Source organism: Littorina saxatilis, linkage group LG1 (assembly GCF_037325665.1).
Source record: "Littorina saxatilis isolate snail1 linkage group LG1, US_GU_Lsax_2.0, whole genome shotgun sequence".
NCBI classification, from domain to species: Eukaryota; Metazoa; Mollusca; class Gastropoda; order Littorinimorpha; family Littorinidae; genus Littorina; species Littorina saxatilis.
The window spans coordinates 10,331,886-10,357,154 of NC_090245.1; the positions used below are offsets into that span (position 1 = coordinate 10,331,886).

Consider the following 25,269-nt stretch of genomic DNA (forward strand, 5'->3'; position numbering starts at 1 on the left):
TTATCAGCGGGTACAGTTAAGTGTTTACCATTTTAAGAAGAAAAAGAGCAAACTTCTCTCATTACCTTTCCTGAAACAAGAGAGATTATAATCAATAAATCATAATACAAATAAAATACTCACATCATCAATTTCCCCTTCATCCCTGTCTGAATCTTCCCCTTCCTTCAGACAGAAGAAAAAGGCATTTAAAACACACTGATACGGACTGACAATAAGCGACACATTTCACTTGCACCTACAGCACGCTCAGCAGAATGACATGTATGCATTGTCATAGCATACATATTCTAGAAAGTCATACAATATAAATGATAGTTCCAGAGGATCAAGCATAGACACTGTACTATTACTAGTAGTAGTACAGTACTAGACTGGAGGTTTACAAATGAAACCAAAACACCACAAAATGTGCCAAACTGACAACAGAGGTTGGGCTTTTTACAGTCATATTTTATGGGGCCAAATATCTACGACCTTACACATGAAGAGGTTTCTTTGATTTAAATTGCGATGTGCACACCACCCGTCACATAATAGCCGAAGTTGGCTCCTGTGACGAAATCCCCACAAACTACACCCAGTGGGCATCCAGATCCAGAGGTTGAAGACCGAAGATAGGTCTGGATTTCCCAAACTACCCCACTTCATCTACTGCTCAGATGAGTACCTACACCCACAGTCTACACTCACCTCTTTCTCATCGTCTTCGTCAGGCTTGGTTTCTCCAACATCCCCATCCACCTCACCATCTCCATCAACATCTTCATAATCCAGCTCCACCTGTTCCTCGTTGAAATGGGTCTGCACCTGCTGCTTGTCACCGAGCGAAGCTATCATGATTGGTCGTCTCACACGCTCACCATTGACCGTCTTTTCCTCTGGAGAAGATTTTGGAGCCTCCTCCTGCGGTTGGCTTCCAGAACCTGTGACAGGCTCGTCTACCTTGTGGGGGCTGACTTCGTCCTCTATTTCTCCAGAAGTGTCACTGTCATTGTCTTCACCAATGTTTTCATCATCGGAAATGTTCTCCATGTCTAGTGATGCTGAGAGATCAAGTTTGCTGTCGGAGGTGCTGGAAGCCGCTGGAATGGTCTTGTCATCTAGGGTTAAACTATTTGTTGGGCGCAAACTAGATGAGGGGTCTAAAACTACAGACGAATTGCTCTTGGACCTATTGATTCTTTCACGTAAGTCCGCATAACCTCTCCTGCCCTTAGACAGACTAGAAGAAGATGTCACAATTGCTGGCGACTCAAAACCAGGAGAAGCTGGGGATGATTCGTCAGAACCCATATCTTCCCCACTCTCTGGCTCAGACACTGGCTCAGCCCCTAAAGAAGCCAGAGCCTCTGCCTGGTGAGCTGCCTCCTGGGAAAGTTTCTCTGCTGAAGGTTTGTCATCCTCTTCATCGCCGACGATTGAGGACAGAGGAGCCTCACCCTCGCTAGACACATCTGAGACATCATCAGCACCTGGTGTCAAGTCAGCTACACTGGTCACTCCTGTGGCCACTTTCTCCTGCGTTACATCACTGGCTGATTCTAGCACTGTTGACTCTGCTGCAGCCTCGTGTGAAGCTACACTCTCTTTTGCACTGGATACATCTGCCAAGGCACTCGCCACAGCTGGTTCATCTATAGATTTATCTTCACTGGAACCAACTAGCCCTGCCTCTGGGGAGGAAGGCGTTTCAGTCCTATGTTCTACACTAGAAGAAACAGCCTCTTGCTGTGACTGCAAGTCTTTGGTACCTGAATCACCTGAATTTGAAATTGCCTGGAGTTCGGATTTATCTTCATCTTTGTGACTATGAGTTGCACCCTCCCCAGCTGCTCCTATATCTACAGTCTCTGAAGAGACCTGAGCAAGTGTTGGACCCTGAGATGGAAGGGACAAACCAGTAACGTCCTGTTCTGGTCTACCGTCTGTGCTGATTTCGCTGATTTCTGCAGCAAGTTCTACTGGAGGCTTTGCCGCCACCTCACCTCCTGACACTTCTGATGGTCTGACCTCACCACCACCTTTATTGTCATCATCAGCTAAGTCATCAATATCAGACACAGCATCAAAATATTCTGAATCAGCTGTCTTGTTGTAGGATACCTCTGGGTTCTCCTGAAATCTGTCAGCCTCCCCTTCATTGTCCGAGTCGGAGGGACTGGCTATCTGATTCTGGTCCAATTCGATGATAACCTCACCGCTATCACTGTCGCCACTGACATCATTTTTCCCATCCTGCACTTCAGCAACAGGCTCCTGATCGACAGCAGCTTCCATCAGGGCAGGAAGAGAACTGTAACATGTACAAGAAGATGCTAAATAAGTAATTATGTTATCGCTCACTGAATCAGCGAACGCTAAGGTCTATTTTTACAGCTATGAGATAGGTACTCCAGGACTCGTCAATCAGACAATCTTAATTTGCTGCTCATTGTCTGTCAGTGTCAAACATGTGTAATGTAAACTTAAAGGCACAGTAAGCCTCCCGTAAACCATCACAGAGCTCCCCGAGCGTCTAAATACAGTACAAGCATACTTCCATTTGAACGCTCACCGAACGGGAACATCCTGGCTGCTTTCTGTCGAGCGTGAGACATTTTCAAAGAATTTATTTTCGTAGACTTGTTCCGTTAACAACAACGGCGCCTCGTTTTTGCGCTAGACCTAACTTTTAAAATCTAAATAATAAATTGACAGCTTGTTACACAAACATTCTTTAATCATAAAAGAATTCGTTTTTCATCAAGACAAGATCAGAACAATTCGAAGTTGTGAAAGTTTAAAAAAAGAAAAGCCCGGAAGCAGGGTCACGCAAGGGTCGTAGCAGACGACGGCCGGTTTATCAGTGCAAATCGCCGTTCCTCTCAACAGTCAAAAGCCATCGCTAGAGTTCTTGTGAACCACAGCCGTTGTTTCGTGCATAAAAAAACCGTGCTATTGTAGATAAGCTCACGTCGAGTCGCATTCAAATGACTAACTATGACGACTGCATTGTGAAAAGGGAAAACTGGATCACACGGGTTCACGATGGCTCAGGGGTAAGATAAACCACGCAAAAATAAATTCTTTGAAAATTGTTCGCTCTTTACGGAGGGCACCTAGGATGTTCTCAATTGGTGAGTGTTTAAATGAAATGGTGTTTGTACTGTGTGTAAAAGTCTGACCGTATCTGTGATGGTTTACGGGAGGCTTACTCTGCCTTTAATAAGACTGCCTAAACCAAAGTCATCTTCATTAAATGTTAAACTCGATTGAAGTATGTTTACTTTCCCAAATGCATCACATACTGCCATTTACATTTTGGAGACAAAATTTGAATGAAAATGACACATCGACACTGACAGTTGGAGTTGGGACAAAAGTCACTTTTAAGTTGAACTAGTTCCACTAATGCATTTAACAAAACGCTATTTTCTATTCGAAACTGGTCACATGTACACATCCGTGATCTTGACGTTAAATCATACCGTATTCTACCCTTGGGCTATGGAAAAAAAACGTGGGGAATAAGAAATGTGCACATAAAACGTCTCAAAAATCTCGCGTGTTGAAAGAAGCGATGTCGGCACCTCGGTGGTATTAAATATCGGTGTTCAGGAAGTAATGTTGGTAATTTCAACATCACAGCTACATCTAACATACCTTTTGTATCACAAATTCCGTAGTAAAAATATCCCTGAAACACGAACAAAAACAAAATAGCTAAAAATACGTCCGTTTCAAGCGCCACAGCTTATCCCCATGAAGGCTGCCATTGCTACGTTTTCATTGGGCGAATTAAGTCACATGCCACCGGAAGTTGATTTTCTCAAAAACAATCATGGACGTTGGAGAGCTACTGTCGTTCCAGGTTCAGAAGCTTTTTGCTTTCAATTTGTTCCTCTGCAGACCTTACGTATAGTAGGGGACATTAAGCATGCGTGCAACTTTATTGCAAATCCCTGACGACTACAGTCTAGATTTTCCACAATACTGTGAACGTTTGAGTGTTTCATTTAGTCCCTCAACTGCCCAAGAAACACAACACATACCTACCACAACTGACAAAGCGTAATCAATTTCGTCGAATTACACGTCAAACTTATAGGCAGACGCTAATAGAATACTGTGAAATCCGCATTAAGCAGCCTTCGATATTTTGACTGCAGGAGATTGATTTCCCGGTAGAGGGGGAGAAATCAATTCTAAACATAAATAAGGCAAAGAGGCCTTGGCTTAAAACAATATTTTTGTTAAAGCAATCTGAAGACTTCTCTACGCAATTAAATGACTATATCTTCATGGCATGCTTCAGAATAAGCACTGTGAAAGTGATGTCACATACTGAAAGAAGGGAATAGTTTGAGAGTCATTCAGTGTGACGATGAACCCTACACAGGGTTAAATCGTGATCTATACTGCTGATGTCAAGACTTTCATTAATTTTCTATACATACAATGGGTGTGCTTGTGTGTGTACATGTCCATGCTAAATGTGCACAGGTATGAGCAGTTGATGTACAAGCAGTGAAGCTTGAAACTATAACAGAATGTACTTGTGCAATAGACCCTATCGGTATTCCAAGCTCTCGTGATCTCTCGCAAACTTCAGAGCATAGCAAAGCATGCGGTACAGCGATCTCGTGCGAGCTGCGCAAGCCAAGGTTCGAAGTTCTCGCGATGTTCAAAGCATAACAAAGAGCGTGTCTCGCGAGAGCTGCTCAGATACCGAAAAGGTCTATTACACTTTCATAGGCTTCCATTTAAAACTTTGAGGTTATTATGGTCGAATTGACACCTGACCAAAGGGGAAGTTCCAAGAAATGTGTCTGTGTGCTCTAGCTTACTTCTTTCACACATTTTTTTTCTTCCTTGTTTGTGATAAAGCATTTAAAAAGCAAAATAGTGTCTCGGAAATTATCTTCTCAAAAGTAGTACAGTATTTGGAGTTGACTCACGTACGTTGGCATTGCCCAGAAGAATTTATGAATCAATTAACATCATATGATTGAAGTCATCTATTCGCATGAATTATCGTCTCGGTCTTTAATACTTGTAAATGACCCTCACGGCTTACATAGACTAATTGAGCGTCTATCAATGCGCCTCTCCAGCAGGTATTCAATGACAAGATTTCTGTTGTTCATCAGAATTGAACATCGGTAATCTGACAAATCACAGGATCTCTTATTTTGATTGAATTATAATCTAGAACGATGAAAATAAAAGTTGCACGACATACACTATTCATATTGGGCTATAAAAATAGTGTCCTTTGTTGTTGGTGCTCTTACATGGGTCTTTTCATTTTACTTTTTCAAAAGTTCAACTGATGAATGTTGTACAATATTTCTAAGGGGGGTCCTTAATTAGGTCCGAAGTCAACTTCACGAAAACTTCGTAAAGTCTTTTTACCGAAAACTTATTGCTTAAGCTTTGTGCGGCCAGCTTCGAGAAGTATACTTCGCATAGTAGACTGCGCCCAGTCAAGGAAGGCTTGAAGCCGGTCCTTAATTGGACGAAGTCGACTACGCGTAGCTCACTTCGCGAAGCTACCGGAACTAGACTTCGTCGCAGTCCAAGGGAAGGCACTATGTCGGAAAAGAGAGTTATCTTTTCATGTCTTGGCGTCTCAAATGCGCGAAGTCTCGACCAGCGCGTGGTGTGCTTCTTTCTGAGTACTTTACGTCACAAATTGTACTTTACGTACTTGATGATGACGTAAGTTAATTGTATGTGTTCTATTTCGTTGAATGAGCACGGCCGGGACCAGTTGGCGTGAGCGCTGGGATTTCGAGTTTCATTCGACATGTCAAAGCATCGCAGTATGAAATAATACAGGTAGGAGGTTAGTTCTTGTACTTTGGGTCAACCAAAGTCGATAAATGCATTCTTCACTATGGTATTGAGTCTGATTTCGTCGTCCATCTTGAATCGAAAGCACTCTTCTTACAAAAAACCCAACTTCGTTGCGAGCTACGGCGAAGCTTCGCATGTCAAAACTTGAGGAGCGATGTTGGGGTCAAAGTACCACGCCGTAGCTGCGGGTTTTCGGTATTAAGACTTTGCGAAGCTTCGGTGTAGTCGACTACGGGCTCAATTAAGGACGGGCTTTAGGGCAAGCTCCTGTGCTTTCCTGAATTAAGCAAGACGTTGCTGGAATAAACAACAAAAATCATACAAACCATTCGTCTCAAGATTTCTTAATAGATCTATGTTTTGTGTCTAAACTCTTAGCCTCAGAAGCCGGAGCTGGTCAGCAAGAGGAAGGGTGAGGAGGGGGATGGTGATGAGCCAACACTCAAACGTCGCAAGGGAGGTCAAGCTGGTGGACAGTCACAAAATGACCAGGAGAGGATACTGCAGATGATGGATGAAGTGCCTGAGGTGAGTATAATTAAGTTAAATAAAAATTAGAGCGCTCAGCCTTGCTAACAGCTAATAATAAAAGCATCCCTTTGTTTATCAGATAAGTTAAGTACAGTCTAAAATAGTAAATCAGACACTGTTGACAATAAACAATCATGAACAGTTGTAATTTTGATGAGAGATAGCTCAGCCTTGCTAACAGCTAATAAGAAAAAGCATCCCTGCACAGCAGGTGTTTCTTCATAGACATATTTTTCATGTAACAAAAAACAACAACTGACAACAATTTAGACTACAACATCGTGAGGGCCGTGCGGACCCATGTTTCTCAAAGAAGGAAAAGCGTGCATCTTTGAGAAGCATGGGTTCGCACGGCCCCACGATGTCTTTCGTGTGTAGTTGATAACCCGGACTGACAAAGGTTAAGGCAGCGTTTATTGGTCTGTTAGACCTCCAGTTTGTTTGTCAGTAATATTACCATGTATATGCTTTTTGTATTGCTTCTTCCAAAATGCATAATGTGTTGCGTGATCTTTGCAGGCTGAGCCACTGGACGAAACCAATTTGAAAAAGATGCTGCTGCAGTTTGAAAAGCGTGTCTACAAAAACCAGGAAATGCGAATCAAGTTCCCTGAAATGCCAGAAAAGTAAGAAAATAAGTGGCATTGTGACAAATCAGGTTTAATGATTTAATTTTTGCAGAGAAAGAGATAGGGAGAGAGAGAGAGTGTGTGTGTGTGTGTGTGTTGATGTACAAGTGTGTACATCACTACATGCAGGGGTGTCGTTTGGGTCGGCCCTTCGGCCAATCGCCGATTTTTTTTTTTACTTTTGCCGAAACTTTCATGACCCTATTGGCCAAATGTCCGAAGAGTATTCGCCTTAATCGGCCAAAGTTTGTCCTATTTTTTTTTGTTGGTCAGGCTTTGATTGCTAAAACTGCTGCCGATGTACTTAGTCAACTGACTGACGTTTATTTCCTTCGCGAATACCAAAAACGAAACATCAATGTTTTGAACGGAAGCCATTGCCAAAAAATATAGATGCCAGAGTGAAACCACACTCTCAGCATTTGCGTTCGCCGGTTCGCGATAGTTTATCAGTCAGTCAGTGCTTTCGATTTGGATTTGAACATCATGTCGCAACCAAAAGAGAAAAAAAAACTAAATTGGCCAAGGTTTGCTACCCTTCGCCAAGGTAAGTGATTCCGGACAAAATGACAGGAACACCGCGAATGTGGACAGTGTCAGTGTGAGTGGTAGTAGTGTTGTCGAGTCGATCGAAGCAGACGATATAGCAGACGATAGTCACCGCGAATCAAAATCTGCTGAGCCAGAGAATGAAAAACGTCCTGCAAATCGTGGTTTCCAAGCAAAATGGCTTTTTATTTTTATTGATGTTTTACCAGTCATGTTTCTCAAGGCTTGTCAAGATTAGCACAAGATTGGAGGAGTTTTACTTTCAAGAAATTAAAGTTAAAGGTTTGAAAAAGTTTCAGAGAACTGATGTAGTTAAATCAGCAAAGCTGATTGTTTCAGTTGCAGTAAGCAGTAAGCAACATATAATCCAGGGGCGGACTAGGGGGGGGGGGGGGGTGTTACAAGGGTTCCGGACCCACCTCCCCCCCAAAAAAAAATCTGTTTGTAAATTTTATTTTCTGTTTCTGTCTGTAAAGCTGGGGGAAGAGAGTTAATTGTTTAATTGTCACAGTATGCGACATGTCTTCCTTCAAACCATACTATATGATGTCGGCAGCAGATATCAGTGAAGATAAATTGCCATTATTTAATACGAACGTTAAAAGAAATAATGAGTGGCTGCTGACACCAGTTGATCATCTTTAAAATCAAGGATAAGCCACGCATTGTTTATAAAATAGCTAAAATTCTTCAGCTTCAGGGGGCTTGGCCCCCCAGAACCCCCAACGGGACCCTGGACCCCAGGTTTTACACCCCCCCCCCCCCCCCCCCCCTCTGGCTTAACTGCTCCGCCCCTGTAATCTGTGTTCCTAAGACAATGATTGTATGTATTGGTGTTCCCCTCTTGAGTCTTGTGCTTCAATGTTGCGGTGACTTTGTTTGAGCCAAAATGATAGCCGAACATTTTCCAAGATGTCCAAAAGCTTTCTGACAGTTTCGGCCAAATGTCCCAACATGAAAATGTCTAGCAACACCCCTGTACATGTACATGTGTAAATGTAATACTGATAGTGCGGACATTTGTGTATTTGTGCAGTACACACGTGTGTTGCGGACATTTGTTTACATACATACACATATGTCTGCTTCTGCTATGTTGCCAAGTACATTCTTTGCAAAAGGCTGGTTTATACATGATAGAAGAATCAATAAGTAAGCATACATTCTATTTTTCAGGTTCATGGAATCAGAACTTGAGCTGAATGACATCCTGCAGCAAATGCATGTGATCGCCACAGTGCCGGATCAGTACAATGTGCTAGTGGAACTCAACACTGTCCGTTCCCTGCTCCAGCTTCTTTCACACGAAAACACAGGTTTGTACTGAAATCAATTTTGGCACAGTACCTGAACACTTCCACAATGCTTTGGTACGTTGGAACCCCCCTTTTAAGACCTTTAAAAATCTTAGAAAATCAGGTCTTCTTCTTCTTCTTCTTCTGCGATCGTGGGCTGAAACTCCCACGTACACTCGTGTTTTTGCACGAATGGAATTTTACGTGTATGACCGTTTTTACCCTGCCATTAAGGCAGCCATACGCCGCTTTCGGAGGAAGCATGCTGGGTATTTTCGTGTTTCTATAACCCACCGAACTCTGACATGGATTACAGGATCTTTTCCGTGCGCACTTGGTCTTGTGCTTGCGTGTACACACGAAGGGGGATAAGCCACTAGCAGGTCTGCACATAAGTTGACCTGGGAGATCGGAAAAATCTCCACACTTAACCCACCAGGCGGCCGCGGCCGGAATTCGAACCCTCGACCTTCCGATTAAGAGGCCGACGTCTTACCACCCCGCCACAGCGCAGGTCTTAAAAATGAGGGAGTCTGAAAATGGGGGTACATTTACAGAGGTTATGAACAGAAAGTCTGGGGAAAATGGGTCTTAAAAGGGGGGAAGTCTTATTACTCTTAGATTGGTGAGTCTTAAAAGGGAGCTTCCACTGTAGTAACTGGCTGTGGTCGTATTCAGCATTTGTTGAGGTCTAGTCATTGCCCAGGTAATGGTAGACTTCCAGTTATCTTGCTGTTGCTGTGCATACTTTCATGATTTAGGTTTCAGTCTGTGTGTTTTGCACTTTTACGGTACGGCTGTGTTGAGCATGACATCTCTGTGTTCCAGATATTTCCATAGCAGTGGTGGACTTTTACGGTACGGCTGTGTTGAGCATGACATCTCTGTGTTCCAGATATTTCCATAGCAGTGGTGGACTTGATGCAGGAACTGACAGATGTTGACACTCTCAATGAAAGTGAAGAGGATGCCACAGCTTTGGTAGATGCCTTGGTATGTCAAGTCTATAACTGAAGTTTTGTAGTATCTATAGACAATTTTTGGAAATAACTCTGTCAGGATTTGCATTCTGTTGGTACATCCTGACCGAGTTATTTCCAGAAAACGTCTGTTGATCAAATTTTGTTATTTCACACCTTATTTATTCTGTTTGTAGGTGTACACATAAATTCATGTCTGTGCATTTCCATGCTGGATTTTGAATGCACACAGAACGAATGAAGGTTCTTTGCAATCTCTATATTCAATACAGTGGAACCCCCTTTTTAAGACAACCCCCCCCCCCCCAATTTAAGCCCTCTTTTTACATTTAGTCAAGTTTTGACTAAATGTTTTAACATAGAGGGGGGAATCGAGACGAGGGTTGTGGTGTATGTGTGTGTGTGTGTGTGTCTGTCTGTCTGTCTGTCTGTGCGTGTGTGTGTGTAGAGCGATTCAGACAAAACTCCTGGACCGATCTTTATGAAATTTGACATGAGAGTTCCTGGGAATGATATCCCCGGACCTTTTTTTCTTTTTTTCGATAAATACTTTTGATGACGTCATATCCGGCTTTTTGTAAAAGTTGAGGCGGCACTATCACACCCTCATTTTTCAATCAAATTGATTGAAATTTTGGTAAAGCAATCTGCGACGAAAGCCGGACTTCGGTATTGCATTTCAGCTTGGAGGCTTCAAAATTAATTAATGACTTTGGTCATTAAAAATCTGAAAATTGTAAAAAAAAATTTTTTTAATAAAACGATCCAAATTTACGTTTATCTTATTCTTCATCATTTCCTGATTCCAAAAACATAAATATGTTATATTCGGATTAAAAACAAGCTCTGAAAAATAAAAATATAAAAATGATGATCAAAATTAAATTTTCGAAATCGATTTAGAAACAATTTCATCTTATTCCTTGTCGGTTCCTGATTCCAAAAACATATGTTTGGATTAAAAACACGCTCAGAAAGTTAAAACGAAGAGAGGTACAGAAAAGCATGCTATGCAGCACAGCGAAACCACTACCGCGCAAAACAGTCTTGTCAGTTTCACTGCGTTTAGCTCGAGCAGCGGACTACGGTTATTGTGAAAAAATGCAGTGCGTTCAGTTTCATTCTGTTAGTTCCACACCTTGACTAAATGTAGTAATTTCGCCTTACGCGACTTGTTTAACTCATTCGCTGCGCGTCTAAATTTCCCCTGTGTTCCCTGCCAACGCGCGATTTAGAGCCATTTTGAAAAAATTATTAAAAATCAACAACACAAGATAACCTTACATACCTTATGTTTTTGCAAAGTTTGGAACTTACTCTTTTAGAAAATATATGAAACATTTGAAAGTACATACCTTTTGTTGTCTTCATATCCAGGCAAAATATCCAATTTGAAGCAAAACAAAAAAACTTTCTACGTCATGGGTTCATCATACACAATGTCATGATCGACACTTGCATTGCCCGAATCATCACCCAAATGATCGTCCATTGGCACAAAATCGTCACCAGAATCTAAAATATCATCTCCACTATCATCATCACTGAGGTCAAGATCAGAACCGTACTGAATAACACGTTCTAGCACTCTTTTCAAGTTACTACGTCTCAGCAGAACGATCCGCCATCTTGGAAAAGTCAAAACACGTGGGTCGCACACCGTCAACAAAATTTTTATTAATCCCAACAATTTAAGGGAAGGAACTGTTTACAGTGAATGGTACCACTGTAGACAGATAGAAGTTCATTGCAGGGGTTGTTTCCCTTGGTCAGCAGGACCGTTTACACCGTTAAAAATTCGTGATATCCGTCGGAACTCAAGTACCGGCACGCAGCCAACGCTAAACACAGGTGTCGGAATTCCAGTTCTGACACGCAGCGAATGAGTTAACATTTATATTAGACCTAGACTTTTCAGATTTTTCTGTTCATGGTATCTTTAAGTCTGAATGTACCTCTGTTTTAGGAGCCTACTCATATAAGGTCTGATTCCACTGTACATTTACACTTCGGCCAGTCTTTATGGTTGACCATTGTCTTATCCGTCATCGGTAGTTGTGAATTTTATCACCACAGCTGGAGGGTCAGATAACAGCCATGCTGGTTCAGAACATGGAGCGACTCGACGAAACCGTCAAAGAGGAGGCTGACGGTGTCCACAACTCACTGGGTAACATTTTGTTTGTTTGTTTGTACATGTGTGTGTGTGTATTTGCTGCATTTGTTTTACTTTCAAGATTCATTGCACTCCATTGACCAAGCACATGCATTGGAATATTTTCCGTGTAAAGTTAACTGGTACTAAGGAAGGGCTTAATATCAGTTAGTACTGAGCTACATTAGCGTTCCCTGAATCATTCGGAAAATATGTTAGAATGGTTGAAAAAATAAAGTGTCATTCTCTTCAAGTTCAAGACAGGTGCAAAGTGGTTGAAAAGAAGCGTATGGCTGTTTATTTTCTCAATATCTGATGTTGTAGTTAGAGCCTGAATAATCACTGGTTCACAAGGATATGTTTTGTTGTTTTGACACTAAGTTTTAGTGCAAGATGTTCCCCTTATCTCTCTTTGTAATGTACTGTACCCTAGCACATTATTGATCTGTTAGCTTGCAATTCAAAGTCATAGCTGCAGAATTTTTCAGTAGAGTAAATTCAGATGAACACGCCTCAATCTTCACAAGAGAATGAATCCTGTTTTCCAGCAATCATAGAAAACGTCACAGAGTTCCGCACAGAAGTATCTGGGGATGCTGCCCAGCAGGGGTTGTTGGTGTGGCTTTTGAAAAGAGTCAAGGTAAGTTGTATTTGCTGTTTGTGTGTGTGTGTGTGTGTGTGTGTGTGTGTGTGTGTGTGTGTGTGTGTGTGTTCAAATAAAACAATTTCTCAGGAAATAACATTTTCCAAAGTATTCAAGCTAGTTTGACACCACTCTGTTACAACATAGGCTTACTAGAAACAGTCATTTCTTTCATTGTTTAAGTTTCTTAAGTCACTCTCTGTACACACAGGTAGTCTGACCATCACAAAACTGTGTTCATAATGCTAAGGCAAATAGTTGAATTACAGTTGGGAAAGGATTTTCATTGGAAACCTCTGCCAAATGTATCTTTGTGCATTAATTTCCAGGATGTGTTGCTTTACTCTTGTTTTACTTTTAATTCATTTCAGATGAAGTTGCCATTTGATGTCAACAAACTGTATGCCAGCGAAATCATGGCAATCCTGTTACAGAATTCTGATGGTAAGACTTATTTCTGTGATATTTTGAATGATTCCAGCATTCCAAAATAACGGGAGTTGGGTTTTTTGAGTCACTTGAGAAAAAGTGACTCTATGTAATCGGTCAGTGTTAGTCTGTCCGGCCGGCCGTCCGGCCGTCCGTAGACACCACCTTAACGTTGGACTTTTCTCGGAAACTATCAAAGCGATCGGGCTCATATTTTGTTTAGTCGTGACCTCCAATGACCTCTACACTTTAACGATGGTTTCGTTGACCTTTGACAAGGTCACAGGTCAGCGTCAAAGGAAAAATTAGACATTTTATATTTTTTCTCGGAAACTATCAAAGCGATCGGGCTCATATTTTGTTTAGTCGTGACCTCCAATGACCTCTACACTTTAACGATGGTTTCGTTGACCTTTGACCTTTTTCAAGGTCACAGGTCAGCGTCAAAGGAAAAATTAGACATTTTATATCTTTGACAAAGTTCATCGGATGTGATTGAAACTTTGTAGGATTATTCTTTACATCAAAGTATTTACATCTGTAGCCTTTTACGAACGTTATCAGAAAAACAAGGGAGATAACTAGCCTTTTCTGTTCGGCAACACACAACTTAACGTTGGGCTTTTCTCGGAAACTATAAAAGTGACCGGGCTCAAATTTTATGTGAACGTGACTCATTGTGTTGTGAATAGCAATTTCTTCCTGTCCATCTGATGCCTCATATAATATTCAGAACTGCGAAAGTGACTCGATCGAGAGTTTGCTCTTCTTGTTTGGAAAATATATTGTGTTACCAATCTGTGTTTCCTTTTTTTGCTACAATAGCAGTTTCTTTGTTATTTTCAAATGAAAGTGACCCCTAGTGACATAATCTCTCTTGTCTCCTGATTCTTCAGTTTTCTCCAAGTGTCAGATTAATTATTTTACAGTCAAGAAATTGTACAACTGAAGGTTAATGATGTGAGGTCAATTTTGCTCTCATTTTCAGAGGTGAGGCAGCTGTTGGGAGAACAGGAAGGCATTGACGTCTTGCTGCAACAGTTGGCTGTGAGTTTTTGTAATTTATTGCCCCTCCCCCAACCCCACATTTGTTCTTATTATAGATTATTAGTTTCTGGACTGTATCTGTATGACATGAAGTGAAAACCTTAATGTAAAGACCCTTTTTTAAGATGACACTTCCCCACGAAGGACACCTTCCTGTGGTCCATGTTTTGAGTTACTTTAACCAAAATGGGAAGGTACCAGCTTACTTTTCATTGCAATATGGCTCAAACGAGCCAAAATTCAATCAGTCAGCAAACCATGTCACCAAAAGAGTCATGTAGTAAAAGGACCTAGATACCCTGTTTCTACTGTATAAATTTGCTTTGAATCCATATTTGACAAGTCAGTTGACAGACTTTGTATAGTCTGTTGTGTGTGAATTGTCAGTGGGACTTCTCATAAAAGTGGAAACTAAAACTAAAACAAAAACACCATGACAGGAACTGTAAATGCCATAGTTCTGCGCCTTATTTTTCGTTTTGGGTGGTTTGTTGCATTTTGCGTTTGGGGGATTTTTGTAATTTTCCTATCGATTTTTTATTTTTTATTTTTTGTTGTTGTTATATTCAGCTATAATGTCTTTATTTTTCTAGAAGTTTAACTGCATTTAATTTGACCTTATTGTGTGGTAACTCGAGATGCTATGCAATTTGGTGGAATTGTGTGTGGTTTTTGTTCTGTAAATCCTCTATCTTTTCTGTGTCTTTTCTTTTGTTTCCTTGTGCCTGTCTTTTTGTGTTGACACCTTTCTAGATTGTTCTTGTGAAAATCGTCATAGCTTTGTGTTTTGCCCCAAGGGTTTCTGGGAATTTTGTGTACTCACCTGTTAGTGTTGTTTTCCTGTTTGACCGGAGAGGACCGTTTTGTTGTAGCTGGAGATTTTGTTGAATGGAAATATGTTTTAAACGTGAGAACCTTTTCTGAATGCCTAATGCCAATGGTGTGATCGTGGTGAGCCTACTGTGGAGCCATAAGGTTTGTCTTGCTTTCATTCTCTTTATTGCTACGTTTTGTATGGATAGGTCAAATATGGAATTATCTGTTGAATTTGAAAATGTGAGCTGTTTCTTGGAGAGGCTGGTAAAGGTAACAGAAGCTAGTTTTATGTGACTTTGTGACCTTCACATTGTCGGCCATTGTTGAGCTTTCACAATTCTGGAAACATTTTTTATTTCTCAAACTCAAATTGTTTTTGCCTGCTGTTAGGAACGTTTTTCTTTGTGGAATTTTATTGTATTGAAGCCTCTTTTGTATAAATGAATCAACGTTTTTGAGATTGGGGAGGATAACTCTAGTGAGGTATAATGACGTTATGTCCCTTAATACAAGATGTCTGCTGTTTGTTTATAAGAATTTTGATGCTTCTATTATTTACTGGACTTGGGCTAATCTATAACTATTCTGGTGTTTTCAGCCTTTATTGGACTTGGACAGATTAATTTTATTTATAACTTTTTGGGTGTTTTGCTCCGTTGATGGACTCTGACTACATTTTCTTTTTTATAACTTTTTTGGTCTTTTGCTTCGGTCTGGGACTTAGAATATTTTTCATATTTGTATTTTTAATCTTTTCAATATTTTTCTTCATCGTTGAACACGACGGTTTTTCTTCATTTATCAGACACTTTGTCTTTAAGACTCTAGTCTATAGTCCCAGTGAGTCAACAACGTATTTATAAGTTAACAGTTGTTAGTTTCGTGATGACATTGCATTGACTTTATGAATGTATTGACTAATCTGTGTTTTTTGTTTGTTTCTTCTGTCAGTTTTTACCTTGTTTGAATTCCCTTAAACTCAAAATTCCGTCACTTGTTAGAGCCCCTTGAAACTCTTAGGTTTATGGTATTTGTTTGGAATTGAAAGGAATCTACTTCATTAGTTGAAACTTGAACGTTGTCGTTTGTTGTAAAGTAAACTCAAGGTATGAATAATCTCGTGTGTACTGAAACCTATGTACAACCCTGATTAAAATTTGAACGGACCTGAGTTTTTTCTGGTTTTCTAGCATGAGTCATTCTTACTCTTCACCAAGTCAGTTTTCCTACTCACGCACACGACCACACTGTCGGCCCGCATTTATAGGAACAATAACAAAAGCAACAACAAATTGGACCCGCTGAATAAGAATTTGACAGAAAAAAAATTATGGTCAAAAAGCAGCTGTCTGATAATGCTGCGCAGATAGTGAAAAGCTCCGGTCTGTCTGCGAGAATAAACAGACATAACTAATTATGATCACTTCAACTTTTAATGTGATTTTGTTGTTGTTGTTGTTGACAACAGACATACAAAAGACATGACCCTGCAAACAAAGAAGAAGTGGAGTATATGGAGAATCTGTTCAACTGTATGTGTTCTGCTCTGATGTACTCAGCCAACCGCGCTCGCTTCCTCAAGGGTGAAGGGCTGCAACTGATGAATCTCATGCTCAGGTGATCTGGTGTGTGTGTGCGTGTGTGTATGTGTTTGGGTGTGTTTGTGTGTGTGTGGTGGGTGTGTATATGTGTGTGTGTGTGTGTGTGCAGAGCTGTGCAAGGATGCCTCTATCCGTGTGTGCCCCAATTTTATACTTGAAGGTGTGTTTGTTCAATACCTCTTCATTGCATTCTTGGGGATGGAAATACTCGTGTGTACTGGGAATGTCTTTTGGCCATTTAATCAGTTTGAAGTTGTGTGTGCGACCTAGCTTCCCTGGTTATATATGTAAAACTAGAGGAATACCCGGCTTCGCCGGGGTGAATCGCGAGACAGAGACAGACAGCGTGGCGGTTCACCACAATCACCTTTGAAGGCGAAGTCCTCTCAAACGGGATTGAGAATTTTAGAGCTTATTTCCAAGCCCTATATTATCTGTTATGGCTTCTCAAATGCCAGAACATACAGACAGACAAAAGCCGCCAGACCCCATCACAAACAGAACTCTACAATCCACATGTGTTGCCTCCACACACACACAGACACAGAAGCCGTATATATCTATCTATATCTATAAATATATAGAGATAGATGACAGTGGATTTTCGATAAATAGATTCGACCTTTGCACTTTTACAGTGAGGACAACTTACGGGTACATGCAAGGAAAGCCCACAACTTCTAAGGCGAACAACTCTGCAGAGTCTGCTGTGAAGGGCGACGGTAGTCTCCCTGTCACACTCGACCCCCTTTGAATGAACTTTGTCCCCAAAGTTCCGAACCATGGACCCGCCAAGCTTAGGTCCCTCTCAGGTGGAATGGGAACAGCACGAAAATGATTCAGTGGCCTGAACATTTCATGTCGAGTCCCATCGCTGTCGACGACGCCAAATGTAACCGAGTGCCGAAACACCACAATCACCTTTGAAGGCGAAGTCCACTCAAACGGGAGTGAGAATAACTGTTATGGCTTCTCGAAGGAAGGCCTGAACATACAGACACGTTAAAATTAATATTAAAAGTCCTACGGTTTTGAGCCATTAAGGACTTGAGTGTTTGTCCGCTTTCAAAAAGAGGAAAGAAAGAAACAAAAAATAAGGAGAGGAGGGCAGGGGGTGGGGTTGAGTTGATAATGCTCTGTGCACATACAGACACACCAAAGCCGCCAGACCACATCACAAACAGAACTCTACAATCCACAGGTGTTGCCCACACACACACACAAACACACACACACACAGAGAAGCCGTATATATATATGTATCTATATCTATAAATATGTAGAGATAGATGACAGTGTATTTTTCGTGTGGCTATAAATTGATTCGACCTTTTCACTTTTACAGTAAGGACAACTTACGGGTGCAATGAAAGCGTTCTGGACAGTGCAGTGACATTCTAAAAATAGTAACGTAGTAACGGGAATATGGATTGACGCCACACGAAGGAAGGGAGATAAACGCTGAAAACACTGGAGAAGATAAGGAAGAGTTACTGGGAATGGTGAAATGAACAGAAAAACCAAAATCGGTTCAGCGCTCTGCGCGCTGAGAGCACGTGTTGAAAATTCTCATCGACCAGGTTCTCTGCGGGGTCTACCTGAATATGCCCACCAAATTTGAAGCAGATCCATCGAGAACTTTGGCCGTGCATCGCGCACAGACAGATACACAGACAGATACACAGACAGACACACAGACACTAGTCGTATATATATATAGAAGATAGATGATGTCATCAGAGGCAAGAATTGATTTTGTGCATGCTACAGGAGCAAATCCCGTATCTTCTGAACCAAAACTTGCATTGTATTTTAATGCATTTAGAAAGAAATCAAGCAACCCAGATGTCTGTGTTGCAGGGAGAAGAAGCTGTCTCGCAACTGTGCCATCAAGGTTCTCAATCATTCCATGACTGGGGTGGACGGTGTCGACAACAGTCAGAAATTTGTCGACATCCTGGGTCTGCGAACCATCTTCCCTCTTTACATGAAAACGCCAAAGACAGCAAAGGCTGGGCCGTCCTCAGATGAGTTGGAAGGTGCGTAGTTCTTCGAGTTCGTGTTCACGAGTTTGTATTTGTTTGTGAGATTGTTTGCTGAACAATTGAGGTTACATTATGTGTATTGTTTTGTTTCATATTTCTTCCATTCAAACGTTTGTTATTTGACAGCCCCAAGAGTTTGCTTTTTGAAAGATGTTTTTCCTAAAACATTTATGTATTTCATATGTTGCTGATAGTGTATTCAGCTCTGTTATTGTGTGTGCAGAACACATCTGCTCCATCATTGCGTCATTATTGCGAAACAGCCACGGCACACAGAGGCAAAGACTGTTGAGCAAGTTCACGGAAAATGACCATGAAAAGGTAAGAAGACCCTGCAAGTATTTTCTGGTGTTGTGTGTGTTTGTGCAAAACAAGCATTGTTCCATGACTGACTATTAGGGTTTAACGTCCTCTTAGACCAACTGGTCTATATTGGGACAGGTATTGGTAATACGTTGAAGATATGGTGTGATACTTTGATTCGAACAAGTCCGCTGTGGCTGTCTTCTTCGACACACCAGCATTGGGTTTGTCTCGTCAAAGTATCGAAATACGATCATGATAATCGGAGACGAGAGATGATGCATGCGTGTCTTCGTGTTTTCCAAGCCCTTAGACTTTCGCTGTGAACGTGGGATTTTTTTGTGCGCATGTGTGCACACGGGGGTGTTCGGACACCGAAAAGAGTCTGCACAAAGTTGACTTCGAGAAATAAATCTCTCGCCGAACGTGGGGATCGAACCCACGCTGATAGCGACCAACTGGCTACAAAGCCAGCGCGCTACCAACTGAGCTACGTCCCCGCCCATTGTTCCATTGATGTGTAATTAACAGCTTGTAAATGAGTAGATTTTATTACAATGGAGCCCTCCTTTTAAGAACTCTCGCCTTTCAAGACTCTACTCTTTCGGAATCAGAAAACAAGAAAGGTGTGTTTTTGGAACGTTTAATTAGGACAAAACAAAATGTTACGTGAATGTTGGAACGTTTAATTGACTTGACTTGACTTATTCCTGTAGACTCCCTGTGGAGCATAGGGCCGCAAGGAACGTTTAATTAGGACAAAACAAAATGTTACGTGAATGTTGGAACGTTTAATTAGGACGAAACAAAATGTCACGTGAATTTTGGAACGTTTAATTAGGACGAAACAAAATGTCACGTGAATGTTGGAACGTTTAATTAGGACAAAACAAAATGTTAGGTGAATGTTGGAACGTTTAATTAGGACGAAACAAAATGTTAGGTGAATGTTGGAACGTTTAATTAGGACGAAACAAAATGTGACGTGAATGTTGGAACGTTTAATTAGGACGAAACAAAATGTTACGTGAATGTTGGAACGTTTAATTAGGACAAAACAAAATGTTACGTGAATGTTGGAACGTTGGCAGTCTATTTGTTTTTGGATTTATACTCTTTCAGAATTTCTGTTGAAAGCATCTGTAAATGTCGCCCCATTTTAGACTCCTTCTCTTTCAAGACCTGAGTTTCTTAGATTTGGGAAGTCTTAAATGGGGGGTTCCGTGTACTACCCCCCGCGGGTTAGGGGGAAGAATTTACCCGATGCTCCCCAGCATGTCGTAAGAGGCGACTAACGGATTCTGTTTCTCTTTTTACCCTTGTTAAGTGTTTCTTGTATAGAATATAGTCAATTTTTGTAAAGATTTTAGTCAAGCAGTATGTAAGAAATGTTAAGTCCTGTGTACTGGAAATTTGCATTCTCCCAGTAAGGTAATACATTGTACTACGTTGCAAGCCCCTGGAGCAGATTTTTGATTAGTGCTTTTGTGAACAAGAAACAATTGACAAGTGGCTCTATCCCATCTCCCCCCTTTCCCCGTCGCGATATAACCTTCGTGGTTGAAAACGACGTTAAACACCAAATAAAGAAAGAAAGTTCCGTGTACTGCAGTTGCTCTCAAGTTGATAAGGGCTTCAGGTAAAGGGAGGTAATGACAATGATGGCAGTGACAATGACAATTTATTTTATTTACTAAAGTAATGGTATAAGCACAAAGTGGTTGCTTTTTTACAACAGAAAACATTCGCAAGTACTCCGACCCAATGGTCTTTTGGCTGTCAAATGACCAAAATTTGAATGGTAGAAATATGAAACAAAACATTACACATAATGTAGTTAGTCGTTAGCACAGTAGGTGCACCAAAATGAGCAGTCACTGTGAACACATTGTCACTGCAAGATGTGTAACTGTCACTGCAAGATGTGTAACTGTCCTTGCAAGATGTGTAACTATCACTGCAAGATGTGTAACTGTCAACAGGTAGAGAGACTGATGGAGCTGCATTTCAAGTACCTGGACAAGGTGCGACAGTGTGATGACTCCATAGAAAAAGAAAAGCATGTAAGTATCTCAGTTAACATACTTGTGATATCAACATTAATCCACCCTGTGTGTGTGTGTGTGTGTGTGTGTGTGTGTGTGTGTGTGTGTGTGTGTGTGTGTGTGTGTGTGTGTGTGTGAATGTGCTCTCATTTGTGAATGTGTTCTCTGACTGCAAAATTTCAGGCTCTGCAGAAATGTAAATATCGTGTGTGTGTGTGTGAACATGCTCTTATTTGTGAATGTGTTTTCTGACTAAAATTACAGGCTCTGCAGAAATGTAAATTAACAAAATTGGGCCAGAATATTCTATAAAAGTCAGTTCTAAAAAAAGCAGTTCCCTGAAGGCACAGTTGAGTGTCTTTGTTGACTACATTTTTTAAAACTTTTAATTGATGAGGAAATCAGCGAATAAGTCTTGCTGTGTGTGAACTTTGCAGAGGTTGAAACAGGCGGGAGAAGAGGTGGATGAAGACATGGAGGATGAGTTTTACCTGAAACGCCTGGACTCTGGGCTCTTCACGCTACAGTTGATCGACTACATCATGCTGGAAGTCTGTGCCTCTGGTGCTTCCTCTGTAAGTTCTGGTCACTTTTCTTTTTGAGTACATGCTCTGATAGTAAAACGGCTTTGTATCTTTTAAGTCTGTATGGTCTGAATTTCACTCTTCAAATGTGAGAATAGTTGTTCTCAGAAAAAAAGGACATAAAATTGTGTGAATTTTTTTATTGTTGTTAAAAAGTCTCAACGAATTTTGCCAGGTAAGCATATACATGTACTATAGACAGTTCCTGTCAGTTACTAAGACAATTCCATCTTTCTTTGTAAAACAATCTCAGGCAATGTTATGCATGTCTTGCTGTGTATTCTGTTAATAAGTGCATGTTGTAAGAATATGTGGGCATGTTGTTTTCTCTTCTGTTTGGCAATGTACAGAATTTGTGGTGGGCTAAACGGACGCATCAGGTTTCCAGATAGCTTACATTTTGTAACATTTGTTTCAGGTCAAATCAAGAGTGATGCAGATTTTGAACATGCGTGGTGGATCAATCAAGGTTATCAGGGGCATAATGAGAGGTAATGAAAGTTGGCCTCTGAGTAAAATTGACATTTATGAATTTTTGCCTTTCTTTTTCTTCTTCGTTCGTGGGCTGAAACTCCCATGTTCACTCATGTTTTTGCATGAGTGGGTTTTTACATGTATGACCACTTTTACCCTACCATTCAGGCGAACTGTTGGCTTTAATTCTTTTTGTGTTTTCTTTGTATATGTATAATTTCTACATCATATTTCTGTTCTTTTAGGTAAGAATTGTCAATGTTCTCCTCCACAGCCCCTGTCTGTCCTCTTTTCCTGGACAGTTATGACAATCACTCAGAGTATATATAATGAGCCTAACTGTAAGTTAGCCGAGTGAAATCATATCTATAATCTTGTACAGTGACGCCCCCCCCCCCCCCCCCTTTTGTTTGACCTTTTCAGACCCTGTTTTCTCAGACTTTTTGTTCCTAACGTCAGTAAATTTACCCCCATTTTAAAACTCCCTCCTTTTTAAGACCCGATTTTTTTTCTATTGGAACAAGAGACCGCAGGTGAGTACTCACCAGAAACATGGACAATAATCGGCACACAAAAAGTCCTTTTTTTTCATTTATTGTCATTTTCATTGTTATCTTGTGATTTTCTCAGGTTTTTTTTTGTCTTAAAAGGGGAGTTCCACTGAAAAATAAAAGAAAACAAGAAAAATTTATTGAAAGTTACGTTTATGACAAAACAAAACATTGTGAATGTAACATATTGTTTTGTCATAAATATAACGTTCCATTAACACACCTTTCTTGTTTTTTGATTCTGAATTTTAGAACGTTGGCAGTGTATTTGTTTTTTGATTTTATTATCTTGTAGTATTGGTTTGACATCTTCTAATTACTGTAAGCATGTGCACATTTCTTTCTTATTTACTAATCATTGTTGATTTGTTTCTTATTTCAGAATATGCAGGCAACATTGGGGATGCTAAGGATCCAGCAGCAAGAGAAGCGGAACAGTCCAGAATCCTCCAACTTGTTGACAAATTTTGAGGAACTAATACTTTGTTCTCACATTCTCACATCAAATTCAAGATTTGTTTGTCATGTATCATTGAAGTGTCAAAAGCTGAAGATCCAATTCATTTTACTCTTCATTTCTTGTTTGATAAGAGACAGCGAGTTGTGTACAGCTTGAGAGTAGGATGAATACATGAAAAAAGTGAGCGTGTGTTTGTGTGTGTCCTTTAATGGTTTTTCATTCATTGACATTGTTTAGTTGCACTTTTTATCAATTTTGTCTTTCTCAGAAATGTGAAAAATAAATTAAAAACCTAAAAATATTTCTGTTTTTTGCCTCTGTGCATTCCGTGTACAGTGAAACCCGGCTATATTGAAGTGGCACGGGACCCGGGAAGACCTTCAATATAGCCGGAACTTCAATATAGGCAATTCTCGGTTATATTGAATTTCCCTCCTTGTTCCTTCAGAAATTCAATGTAACCGAACTTTTTTTCACTATACGTTCTTATTTCCGTGTCCACACATTGCGTTTGATGTGAGGTATATTCCCATTAATCTTTCACCTGTTGGTTGTTGTTCTTCGAGCCTCCTTGCTTTTTTGTGCACACACACACACACACTCGGACACACACTCACACACACGCCCCCCCCCCCCCCCCCCCTCCCTTACACACACAAACACACATTCCATATTCCTCAGCTACTTTCTTTCTTTTTTTTGCAGCCAGTTTCCAGCTTCTGAATAAGCTCGAGTTTTCTTTTAATTGTCAGACTCACCCTTTTTACATTTAGTCAAGTTTTGACTAAAATGTTTTAACATAGAGGGGTAATCGAGACGAGGGTCGTGGTCTGTGTGTGTGTGTGTCTGTCTGTGTGTGTGTGTGTGTGTGTGTGTTTCTGCGTGTGTGTGTGTGTGTGTGTGTGTAGAGCGATTCAGAGTGAACTACTGGACCGATATTTATGAAATTTGACATGAGAGTTCCTGGGTATGATATCCCCGGACGTTTTTTTAATTTTTTGGATAAATGTCTTTGATGACGTCATATCCGGCTTTTTGTAAAAGTTGAGGTGGCACTGTCACACCCTCATTTTTCAATCACATTGATTGAAATTTTGGTCAAGCAATCTTCGACAAAGGCTGGACTTTGGTATTGCATTTCAGCTTGGAGGCTTACAAATTAATTAATGACTTTGGTCATTAAAACTTCGAAAATTGTAATTTAAATTATTTTTTTTATAAAACGATCCAAATTTACGTTCATCTTATTCTCCATCATTTTCGGATTCCAAAAACATATAAATTAGTTATATTCGGATTAAAAACAAGCTCTAAAAATAAAAATTATGATTAAGATTAAATTTCCGAAATCGATTTAAAAACAATTTCATCTTATTCCTTGTCGGTTCCTGATTCCAAAAACATATAGATATGATATGTTTGGATTAAAAACACGCTCAGAAAGTTAAAGCAAAGAGAGGTACAGAAAAGCGTGCTTTGCAGCACAGCAAAACCTCTACCGCACTAAACATGCTCGTTAATTTCACTGCCTTTTGTACGAGCGGCGGACTACGGTCATTGTGAAAAAAATGCAGTGCGTTCAGTTTCATTCTGTGAGTTCGACAGCTTGACTAAATGTTGTTATTTCGCCTTACGCGACTTGTTTGTTTTGCAGCCATTTTTGCTTGTGTACAAAGGCAAACTACTCGCATGAACAAGAAAAATTAAGTCGGGGAGATCTACGCACCACAAGACTACATGGCGTAGCTGTCAGAGGCCCGCGGCATTGTTAGACTTAAATTGTTATCAGAGACCTCCTGACTCGAAAGTTGATGCTGATTTGGCCTCTCCCCTTCCTCAACTGATTGCGCTGACAGAGGCGTGTCATATCATTCGGCGCCCGCGCAGTCATTGTTCTTAAAAATAAAAAGTTAAACAAATCTTTGGAGCAAACATTTAATATAGCCAGGTAAAAACGTCCCGTGGGCTGAATTTTTGTTTCAATATAGCCGGGATTTCAATATAGCCGACTTCAATGTAGCCAACATTTTTTAACAAAGAAAAAGTAGAGCTTCAGCCGGGACCTGAAAAATTCTTCAATATAGCCGGGATTTCAATATAGCCTACTTCAATATAGCCGGGTTTCACTGTATCATGGATGGTGTGCATAAGAAAGTGCCCAACTGGGTTGAAACCAAACACAGTTAAAATTGAGATTTGTTTGATATTTCTACCATTCGGAACTAGTGCTTGAGTTCACCCACTCGGGCACTTTCTTGTGCACACTACACCTGGAGTCTGATATGTTAATG

The 25,269-nt window shown here is 40.6% G+C and overlaps 2 protein-coding genes across 4 annotated transcripts in view; one reads left to right on the forward strand and one right to left on the reverse strand.

Annotated features, from left to right (window-relative positions):
* Window positions 1-3,761, reverse strand: part of LOC138961191 (zinc finger CCCH domain-containing protein 18-like) — a 45,758-nt gene extending 41,997 nt beyond the window's left edge. For all 3 annotated transcript variants that reach the window (XM_070332800.1, XM_070332806.1, XM_070332794.1), the window contains exons 1-3: window positions 3,646-3,761; window positions 694-2,296; window positions 124-165 (exon numbers count right to left, since the gene is read on the reverse strand). In XM_070332800.1, the coding sequence (XP_070188901.1) occupies window positions 124-165; window positions 694-2,280 (1,629 nt within the window). In that variant the 5' untranslated portion in view covers window positions 2,281-2,296; window positions 3,646-3,761. The remainder of the gene's footprint in view (window positions 1-123; window positions 166-693; window positions 2,297-3,645) is intronic.
* Window positions 3,762-3,784: 23 nt separating this feature from the next.
* Window positions 3,785-23,281, forward strand: LOC138961209 (beta-catenin-like protein 1). The gene is made up of 16 exons (XM_070332812.1): window positions 3,785-3,853; window positions 6,220-6,369; window positions 6,892-6,998; window positions 8,727-8,866; window positions 9,741-9,838; window positions 11,902-11,995; window positions 12,529-12,620; window positions 12,995-13,067; window positions 14,041-14,099; window positions 16,384-16,532; window positions 18,377-18,555; window positions 18,785-18,882; window positions 20,847-20,927; window positions 21,347-21,484; window positions 21,912-21,984; window positions 22,901-23,281. Exons 1-16 carry the CDS (start codon window positions 3,824-3,826, stop codon window positions 22,987-22,989), a joined length of 1,650 nt encoding a protein of 549 aa, XP_070188913.1. The 5' UTR covers window positions 3,785-3,823; the 3' UTR covers window positions 22,990-23,281.
* The last annotated feature ends 1,988 nt before the right edge of the window (window positions 23,282-25,269 follow it).

Bases quoted from the DNA above. Each gene is read 5' to 3' on its own strand.
- LOC138961209 (XM_070332812.1), top strand. From the start codon at position 3,824: ATGGACGTTGGAGAGCTACTGTCGTTCCAG. The intron at 6,999-8,726 runs GTAAGAAAATAA...TCTATTTTTCAG, and splicing joins TTCCCTGAAATGCCAGAAAA to GTTCATGGAATCAGAACTTG. The intron at 16,533-18,376 runs GTGATCTGGTGT...TCTGTGTTGCAG, and splicing joins CTGATGAATCTCATGCTCAG to GGAGAAGAAGCTGTCTCGCA.